The sequence below is a fragment of the Eleginops maclovinus genome, chromosome 6, assembly GCF_036324505.1.
Source record: "Eleginops maclovinus isolate JMC-PN-2008 ecotype Puerto Natales chromosome 6, JC_Emac_rtc_rv5, whole genome shotgun sequence".
Taxonomy (NCBI): Eukaryota; Metazoa; Chordata; class Actinopteri; order Perciformes; family Eleginopidae; genus Eleginops; species Eleginops maclovinus.
In genome coordinates, this window is record NC_086354.1 from 5,901,701 (window position 1) to 5,912,207 (window position 10,507).

General features: G+C 39.6%; 1 protein-coding gene across 1 annotated transcript; it reads left to right on the top strand.

Moving 5' to 3' along the window:
• The first annotated feature begins 8,020 nt into the window (after positions 1 to 8,020).
• On the top strand, positions 8,021 to 9,778 carry LOC134865998 (protein shisa-like-2A). Its single transcript, XM_063885882.1, has 3 exons — positions 8,021 to 8,202; positions 9,272 to 9,408; positions 9,594 to 9,778. The coding sequence occupies exons 1-3, from the start codon at positions 8,021 to 8,023 to the stop codon at positions 9,776 to 9,778; spliced, it is 504 nt and encodes a 167-aa protein (XP_063741952.1).
• Positions 9,779 to 10,507: the final 729 nt, after the last annotated feature.

Below are 10,507 nucleotides of genomic sequence, written 5' to 3' on the forward strand. Positions count from 1 at the left end.
GTCCACCTTTGGTTCAGTCGTACTGTCAGGGGGTTGGGGAAACAGGTGCAACCCAAGTGCAGTAAAACAAACGGGAGGCAGGTATGGGTCCAAACAAAAGGCGAGCTTTATTTAAATTAAAGCTATACGTTCAACCAAAAAATAACCACACCAACACTAACAAGGGGATACAGGGACACTGGGAACAGGAGCAGACAGACAGACGGGCAGGAACAGGCAGGTAACATGTACAACATCAGGTAGGAAACGACGACGACCGAATAAGAGACAAAAGGGGAACCAAGACTTAATACACAAGGCTAATCAGAAGACCACACACAGCTGGAGAGGGGAGGAGAAACACAGGGCCACAGGTGAACACAATGACACAATCAGGGGAAGGAGGGAAATTAAAGACAGGGAGTGAAACTTAACATGACATAAGAGGGAAAAACTTTCAAAATAAAACAGGAAACAGACACAAAACAAGGATCATGACAGGAACGGATATTGATGTTTTGTTCTATAGCTCTCTATCTCATTGAATATCATATCAATAAAGGATGATTGATCCCAGAGTCTTTCTTATGATTATAGGATGATGGAAAATGATTTGATGTTCTGCGGTCACCCGTTGAAAAGGGATTCATGCAAACACGCAAAGCTACAGAATAAAAACTACTCTAATATAAGACAAAGAATTTGTGGAAGCCCACTGATTTGCCCCAATCAAATTACAGACAGCCTATAATGTGTTTCCGTCTGATGAAGTGGGGGAATTATCCTCGGAAATGAAGAAAATACCTGGAAATTGTGAGTGGTGAATAATGACCCCACTCTCAGATCATAACCTTGCTTTTAAAAATACATATATGGATGTATGACTGCTGAAAGTGTAACATTATGTAAGTCTTTTTTCAATTTCATATTGTAATTTTGAAGCTATAACTTTCTCATCACTTAATGTATACTTTAATAAAGGGCAGAGGCATTACAACAGGTAGTGTATGTTGTGTGTGTTTCACAAAAATACACACAGCATACACACAAACACACACACTCACCAACAGTGATGTTGGTGAGTGTGTAATCTGACCACTTTTTTCAGTAACGAGTAATGTAACGCGTTACTATTTCCAAACCAGTAATCAGATTAAAGTTACTTATCCAAGTCACTGTGCGTTACTATTTTTGTCATTTTCCTTAGTGAAAATAATATTTTAGCTCTCTTCCTGCGTCTCGGGGAGTGACGTCTATGCGAAAATTGAGTCACGTTTTCAGCATGAGGACAACTCACGTGTAATACCATGCAGCGACACAAACGTAAACAACAATAGAGGGAGGTGAAAAATGTAACTTAGTTACTTTTAAAATCAAGTAATCAGCAAAGTAACTCAGTTACTTTTTAAAGGAGTAATCAGTTAACACATTACTTTTTCAAGGTAACTTTGGCAACACTGCTCACCAACCTTCTTACACAGACGTTTCCATATCCAATTAAAAAAACTACCTTGAATTTCATTAGCCTTATCGATACAGTGGATGGATCTCCATCTTGCGTCTGCTTACTGTTAAACCTTACCAGAGGGTTAGCCTGCAAATTGTTTCATAGACAAAGTCATAGCCAATCCATTGGTTGTCCTAAGCCTTGAGCCACCTCCTAAAATAATGGGCTAAAAACTTGTCTGCAAACTATGAAGGCCTTCTTCTCAGAAAGGTGTCTTGATAACATATTTTGCTGAATACTTGGAGAACAAAAACGATAAGAATATAATCAGAAATATAAGTATTACCTCTTTCCAAAATGTATTTCTGGGTTAAGGTGATTTTGATAGCGCAGGTCACAGAGTGAGATTCTGATATATGACTGCATAAGAATCTGTGAAAAGAGCAAGTGTGAACTTTTATTCAAAACATTTTCACTGAACGACTCCAGCTCAGATAAAAGTAAACCTAATCATTCAACTAGTAACCCTTTCTACCCCCTGATTCTGTGAACCGCTAGCAAAAAGGAAGTGCATTCACTCTGCACCTGTCGATATTCAATAACCTTTTCAGTCCATTTCCACACAATGTCATGCCCTGCACTCCTAAACTGTTGCATTGTTTTCAGTTAGTGAGAAAAACATTGAAAGAATCAAGTTGTTCAAGGCAATGCACTTTCACATTTGCAGGGTTGATGGAACAAAGAAATCAAATATGAATGAGGTGCTGTGGTATGCAGTGTCGTGGAACCTGTGTTGCATGAGGACTGCTAACAGCTTTGTGTTTACCGATGTGTCGTCTGTGGGCAGATGAGAGAGGATAGATGGATGGCAGGTTTCAATGGAGGAGTGCGACGGGTGATGAAGGTGTTGACACATGAATGAACAAGTAATGCAACCTCAGAATGAAACGTGCACAGTGAATTTGAAACCGCAATTGTGACTCTAATGCGTATCTGTATGTGTTTGATGTTGTGAACAACAAGTGCACGTTCTAACAGCCACATCCCTCCACAATCCCTCGCCACCATCAAATAATCCCCTTTCTTCGGCCAATTTTTTCCCTGTTTCTGGATTGGACTGGCAGACATAATCTGGGATTAGGGCGAGCAGTCAGGCCTGGTGTGTTCCTCATTCATTTAGACGGGGCTGACATGTTGAACAACAACAGGTCATCTGCTGCAGGCCTCGACATATTCTAGTACACATCATCTCAGGGTAAAATTTGTGGCAGATTTGGACACTTTGCATTCTTAAACGAGAGCAACATGAATGCGGATGCTGCCCGTTGGGTTGTAGAGGAGCAACTGATTTAATACTCAACAAATCAAATGAATGTAGTCCTTAAACAGGAAGATAGGTGTGATTGACAAGATATTTGAGTGATGTGATCTCTCACTCTGTCTAAAGCTGGGCATACATTGTGACCTGACTTCTGAGCCGTACTTGTGCAGGCACATAAACGTTCCATGTTTTCCTAGCCAACTGCAAAACCTGAATCGGTGTCGTTAAGAATTTTTTCAAATTGACTGGAGAGTCGTACAGGTATACTGGCTGTTTATTTTATAGTTCACTTGTACTTTGTGCACACTCAAGGTCGTGTATATGAGCTTTGGCTTTTTATCGTACAAATGGCAAAATCATGCGGTGGATACTGAGCTTTACTATTTCTACTGCAGATGCTTATTTATTCCCATTTGTCCATTTGACACACTATGCTCCAAATTCACATCTTCCAGCACTGTTGAACAATGTTCAGATAACAAAAGATTTTATGTTGCAGTGCATTGTATCAGTTGGCAGGAAAGATTACTCTCTTTGAGAAGCTGCTCTATTATTCTGTGTTTTTTGCCCATAAATCCAACAAAGGTAATTGGTTGATGTGACTGCTGTAAGGCATCTTTTCTTTCTGACATACCATTTGTAAAGATAATGTCTTCTGGTAGTTGTGCAGTTGTAAACAAACACAGGCAAGCAACAAGAAGAAGAAAAAATAGTTCAATAATGTTTCTGTGGAAATAAAAGATAATTTTACTCACCTATTCATTTTGTCTCATGGGCCACATGCACCTGTTCCCTGAAATTGTATTTATATAACTTCCTTTCTCTGGTTAGAATGTCTATACAATGTTATTTTTTAAAGGATGACATATATGAGTTATAATATGCAGTTGTCCTTCGCACCAGGATCACACTATCACCTACGATGGTACCTATGGATATCTGTCTGCTGATGTATAGAGCCAGATTAATGGTAATGATCTTTAAGAATGTAAGTAAAGCTGGTCCACTCCCTCTTTAGTGCGCACGGTCCTCACATCAGAGAATATTCCCCTGATCCTGGAGTCAAGAGGTCTCATTAAAAAACGCTGCCTGCATTAATTGACGTTTCACTGCCACTTCGAGTACATTTTTCCATTCTGGGAAGTCCTTTAAACCTAGAAGAGATGAATATTCACTTTGATGCTACACATCTTTGTTTGAATGTATAATAAGTTACATTGGAATGTATTCAAAGTAGTGTTGTCAATGGATTAATACATTGAATTGTTTATCAGAATAATATGTATGTATGTTTATTGTATTTTAGTGGGAGATGAAACAAACATGTTGTAATAATGAAAATGAAGAGAAGAGAAATCAGAAGGGTTTTTGACTTTATTAAAACATCTCAGCTGAGTTTGGGGGACTTCTGAATTATAGCAGGAAGTCCACCAATTTTCGACCAAATTTCATCAAAGCAGCTGGTACAGAGAGCTGCAGTGATCACCCTGTATGATGTGCGCAACGCATGCTGGTATGCTAGTATCGCTTCTGTTGCTATCATATTATGAACACTATCTGTTCCTACAGTGGTGGACTTTTCTGTTATTTCCAAATCCTGTGCAGCTTCAACAAACTGGCACAAGCTTCAGGAAAAATCCTTTCCTCTGTTTTTACCACACCTAAAGCGAACGAGTTTAGAACATTTGTCATGGATTAGTTGTGCCGTTACACAGAGGTAGGTAAATGTGTCCAGTGGTCTCCAGTCAGTTTAGTGCATGTATCTTGTGCTGGTTCAAGCTACTCATGTTCAAAATCTACACATTTCGGGAGGAAGTTGGGGTCCAACTTGGTAATGTGATTAATTTGATGCTTTAAGGTTCAAATCAATTGCGATCGCTAACATTGACAGCCTAATAAAAACGATAATGTCTATGTCTAGGACATTTGGTCACCTGTTATGGCGTTGTAGCCCCTTTTAGCATACGTAAACGTTGTGAGTCTTTTGTTGTTTTACCTTTATATTTAAAATGGATAAGGGATTTTAGCTATCAGGTGTCTGGTATCTGAAATGATCAAAGACAAAAGCTAAGCAAACATTAACACAGCTGAACAGCATCAGAAACACTGCCTATCTGCATTGGTTAATCGATAGATGGCAAACACATGCTAAAAGTAGTGTTAGGATTAGGTTACAATTAAACTTTAAACCACCATCATAAATTAAATCAATCAATATAACATAAAAGACAAAAGACATTTTCTTCAGCAGATGTTTTATAATTACAAATAAATAGTTTGGCCTCCACAGCTATTAAAAAAATGCATCTTTCAATAGTTTTCCAATATGAATGATCCAAAAACCAAATGCGATGCCACATCTTATTGCTCTCCTTATGTGTCATTGTTCCTGGATTTAAGTGGTACACTTCAGAATAATATGAAATAATGATAAGGACATCTTCGCTGATGTTTTTTTTTTACTTGTGAAGAGAGCTGATGTGGAGGACTGATAAAGTATAGCCTTTACGTAAGGGTGTACAGTGGATGATGACTTTGTTACAACACAATCAAACACAGGCTGAAAAAATATTGCAACACAATACTGTTTTATAGTCTTTCAATGAAAATGTCTGACCACTGAGAATGCTCATTTTTGAACACAAGAAACTGATGTGGAAAAGCAACACTTTTGAAGTCCCAGGGTTGCAGTGAAATTGCCAGTACAGCTTAGGAAGGTTACTAACGGAGTGAAATGACCCGTAAGTACCTCAGTGGCAGCCATGATAAGAGCTGTTTGAATTCTGTTGATGATAGGAAAGGAGCTTTGAAACTTCCTTTATAACCTCCTTTAGCTTAGGAAACACTGGACCGTCGTACAGGAAAGGAAACGAGAAAATGCTGTCCCACAATGCCTTGCGGTTGCAATATTTGCCACAACACAAAATTCGGCCGTTTACGGAAACAACTGATCGTGACGAGAAATGTGTATCATGAAAGTAATGGTTAGTCAGCATTTTAAAAGTTATCCTGTAACTTGCCAAAGTGCTTTATTTTTAACGTTCAACACAATAATAACTAATCGCAAAATATGAACATAATTTTTTCCCTGTAAAATGATCAACACACAGTGTTCGCAAACATGTTTGAATGGTTAAGGCCTAACTAGGTTAAGGCCTAACAAGTTTATTATAAATAAATAAGCACTATTGCTTAACCCTCTGACGTTTCGCACAGAGGTCAAGGAATAGTTGATAGGAAAAGACGATAGGAGCAGATTTTTGGACAATTGGAACGCAACCCCTGAATCAGAAAAAGCAAATGGTCTGAAAAACGACCCTTAAACAAATACAGGACAATTATGTCTTGGTGACTCTTACATCAGGTTGAGTCACCAAGGCAGAACTCAGGTCTGAGTAAATTCAATATATATACGTGTTGCATTGAGGGATTGTGTGGGCAATGCACATGGTATGTTCCTTACTTTTTTTGTTGATTGTTGGGAATCTTCAGGGGGTGTATTGAATGCACATACCAAATGGAATTGTCCTGACACAGCATTGGTTAAGTTGTCAATGACTGGAGAAACAACATACAGTACGTTGGTTTCTTTGATCTAGAGAGCAACAAACACTTCTTTAGTTAGAGTATTTCAGGGCTAATCTGTCCAACAAAGACTATGTTGTCTCTTTTAGTAACCATTTTGCTGTCCTCCAAGGCACTTTTCCCCCCTAAATAAGAATATTTGCTGGTTGACTGACATCTCTTTCCCCATTTACATCTAAGTCTTTTTGGAGCTTGTTTGTGCTATTCCATAGGACCCAGAAGATGTTTTTAAACAGCTTGGCCTCTAAAAAAAGGTTCAAAGCCTGCCGTCCTGACTGGGATTTTGAGAAAAAGACAGGTGCTAAAAACCCAGGAACACTGACCAATCAGAGGGTGTTTAGAGAAGATTGCTTTGAGAGACCGGAATCCAAGTTTATTCAAATAAACAGTATGAGCAAAATAATGTGTTTTTCTAACATTAAAGCATTACATTTTAAAATGCTCCTGTAGAAACACACGAATGAACCTGACAAATTGACATAAAATGTCCCCTTGTAGTAAGCAGGTAGAGATTGTGTGCAGGCCGTAGCTTTCTCTTCCTATAGGCACACAATTAATGTGTATTATCAAATGTATGGCAAATTGGTAGCTCCTATAATTACCACAGAGTATGGTCGAAAGCCCTGGATCACTAAACCTCTCAGGAAATAAAAAGGTGTACGTGTACTACATTAACTACAGCGGTGCGGTCGATCTGTAACCTATATTACAGGTATTTCTTGTGTCCCGTGAAATTGCTTGTGCCACTGTAATAGAAGAGGCAATTAAACGTTGCCTCCGCTGAAGCGAATGGACTTTTATATTTCCTTTCTACAGGTAAAAGAAGGTAGAATAAAATGGATATTTAAATAAAAAACATTGCAAAATATTGCTTTAAACAAGATGTTTTGTTGGAGCTGAAGCCAACGGTTCGAGGCTACAAAAGTTTTAGCAGATGTAATTAGTTAGAAGCCCTTTTTCCAGTTTAGAGCAATAGCCCCTCAAAATGTCTGTGCACATCCCTGCCAGAGACACTTACAGCACACCTAATCCATGACGAATGGCAGCTGCTCGCCTTCGCTCTATAGGTTCCGATGAAAACCGAGGAAAGGCATTTTACAGAACTATGGCTAGCCTGTTTCTTGGATTGTACCTTAGGGAGATAGTAAAAGTGCTCAAACCTGCTGGAAATTATAGTACTTGCAGTATAATATCGCAGAGATAATATGGTCTGTGTCACACGTCAATCATTTTTAGTAGTCTGTAATGCATTTTTTCATTACAATACCACACATCTAGGCTATTTGTTTGATCTCCCCAAAAATGCTAAACTTGTGTTGAATCGTGACTACTGTGATAAACACGAATACATGTTTTCATTGTTTGACATGTGCTCCTGTTTTTATGCTTTTGCAGACCAACACGTACTATAATAAGCTTATACTGTCCAAAAACTAAAGCAGATTAAGTAAGCAGAGTTTAAAGCCATGTCGGAGTGCATACTTGCGTGCGCGCGCGTGTTTGTAATGAGTGATGAGAGAGCGAGAAAGATACGGGAGAGAGAGGAAGAGAGCTCCTGTTTTCTTCATATTCAAAGGTGTCCAACTCCCACCTTCGGCGTGTCGATCCACTGCAGAGCACACACTGCTGGGGCTTCTCCTCCGCTTTATTAATCTACGGATCAGAAGTGTGTGTTTTCCTGCTGCAGAATGAGCGCTGAATGCAGCAGCTACTCCAGCGCTGACGGTGCGTTCGTGGACGGATTCTCGTGCCCTAGAGCTGGAAATGCCGCTGCTGCTGTGTACTGTTGCGGATTTAATGATGTCAAGTACTGCTGTGATGATCCCAACAGCTTTTTCCCCTATGAGTACGGATACATGTGGTGGCTGAGGTGAGGGAAATTTCCATTTGAAAAAGTGTCATTGTTTTCAGTGTCTTACTTATTTGTAACTCAATTGGAAATCCTAGATTCAGAGGCTTTATTGTCATATGCATGCAGTGTAGTAATGACAATGGAAATCTTAAGTCCCAGGCTCCTTGCAACATAAATATATAAGACATACAACAATAAAACACATAAAAAAACTATACAAATAGTGTGAGAAATAACAGATTAGAAATAAAATAGTGCAAGAGAATGTTGCTAGACTAATGTGCAAGTAACGAAGGAGAAGTGAAATACATGCAAGTAAAATAGAATAGTATGAGCTATACTGTGCAGTGAAATGAAATACAGCTTAATGTAATAATAAAAAAAGTATGATGATATGCAGTTATTTACTTTCATGGTAAACTGATGGGAGGTGTGTGTGTGTGTGTGTGTGTGTGTGTGTGTGTGTGTGTGTGTGTGTGTGTGTGTGTGTGTGTGTGTGTGTGTACTATCCAGTAAAGTGGGAAACCACCTGTTTTAACTCCTGACTCTGATAAAGATCCATCCCAGCTCTCACATACTTTGCTCTTATTTATGTTCTTATTTTCAGTTGTATTTATGTGTAATAGTTCATTTGTTTATTTCGGCCCTTATGCTGCTGCAACACGTGCTTTTCCTTTCTGTGGATTAATTATTCATCTTCTTTAACGCATTAACAGCTCCCATTTGTTTTTGCTTCAATGTGGATATAAACAAATAATAAACAACAGCAACTTTCTAATAACTAAACACCATGGTACCTTATGATTTGACTTTGATGCAATATTTAACCTTAAACCCTTTACTGAGCTATAAACCAAATTATTTATATATATCACCACTGCTCTTCTCTCCTTGTCTTCTGTTGTTTCTGTTTCACTTATTTTGTCCTCCCCACTTCTTTTCTCCTCGTGTTCCCTCTCCCCTCTACCATTCTATCTTTGGGCCCTGTACTTTACTCCTCTTCCTCTTTTATCGTCTCGACTCATCCCTCCTCTCCTGTCTCCACTCCTTTGTTCTCATCTCCTTTTCTTTTCTTCCCCATTCTCAGTATCGGTGCTCTGGTTGGTCTATCCATTGCCGCGGTGGTCCTCCTTGCTTTCCTGATTACTGTCTGTGTCCTCTGCTACCTCTTCATTGCCACCAAACCCAGTCGTCTTGACAACGGCCTACCCCTCAGAGCACCAGGTAAGAGTGTGTTTGTGTGTGTGGTGTGCTGTGATAACAGTAGTGATTTTAATTTTGTGGGACTCTTTCTGAAAGCCTGTGATCAGAGGAGAAGTACTGCAATCCTCATCCAAAAAAGATGGATTTGTGGTTGGTAAAGAAAACCCAAGCTGATTTTGAACTATGTGGAATTGTGTGTGTTTCAGTGGGAGATCCCAGTGAGGGGCCAAGCCGTGTGAGAGCAGCCTGCATCTCTGGTCCGCAGGGATTCAGAAAACACTTCATGAGCAGAAAACTGGACTGTGACAACCATCAGCCAGACCCCGAGCTGCTGTTCCAGAGGTGTTTCACAGCTACTGTGGCTGGTATTAAAGTGGAAAATCCTCCATAGGGTGCTGAGGGCTGGCGCTACAGAGAAAGGAGAGTTAGTGAATCTAAAGGCAGATTGAGCTGCCAGGGGCCGGCTAGGACTTCTGGAGGAGTAGCTGCCATTATATACTATAGTTCTCCTGGGAGTTTTGCTGGGAATGAAGAACCCCTTTGCACCAGGAAGTCTCTGAGAAGCCTTGATAAGAAATCTTCCTGCATAAGCTATGTTTCAGCAGCAGTAACCGAGAACATCTGGGCAACTATCTACCATCCTCTTTGAGGGCTTGTCCACAAAGCGCCTTCTTCTGGCAGGAAGGCACTGGGTATAGCCTCCTCCTTAGATTTCATACAACGATATCTTGACAACTTATCACTGCCGATGCATGACAGATAATATTCTCCCCCTTGGATTTTGTTACCTGATTGTATTTGTTTGACTTCGCTTTTTCACCATTAGAACCTACCTGAATATTTTTCACTCCTATGCTTTGTATGAATCAACTTTACCACTCTCTGGCAGCTGTTGTGTCAGAAGGACCATCCACTACAGAGATAAAAGACGCACTCACCAGCAGCCACTTAAAGGGCCTGCCAGACCAATGTGCTTCTATAAACGGTCTTTTTAGTTTTTTTGGTCTTTGTTATGATAGTTTGCATCTAAAAGAAATGTCCAAAAACACTTCTCCTAAAATTGCTACATTGGCGTCACCGCTGCTATTCTGGATATTTAAATATTTTCAACTCGAAGCGC

What these genes read in the sequence shown, in the direction of transcription:
- LOC134865998 (XM_063885882.1), top strand. Translation starts at nt 8,021, where the DNA reads ATGAGCGCTGAATGCAGCAGCTACTCCAGCGCTGACGGTGCGTTCGTG. An exon ending in GGATACATGTGGTGGCTGAG is followed by an intron (nt 8,203 to 9,271) that starts GTGAGGGAAATT and finishes CCCCATTCTCAG; the next exon opens with TATCGGTGCTCTGGTTGGTC. An exon ending in CCTACCCCTCAGAGCACCAG is followed by an intron (nt 9,409 to 9,593) that starts GTAAGAGTGTGT and finishes TGTGTGTTTCAG; the next exon opens with TGGGAGATCCCAGTGAGGGG.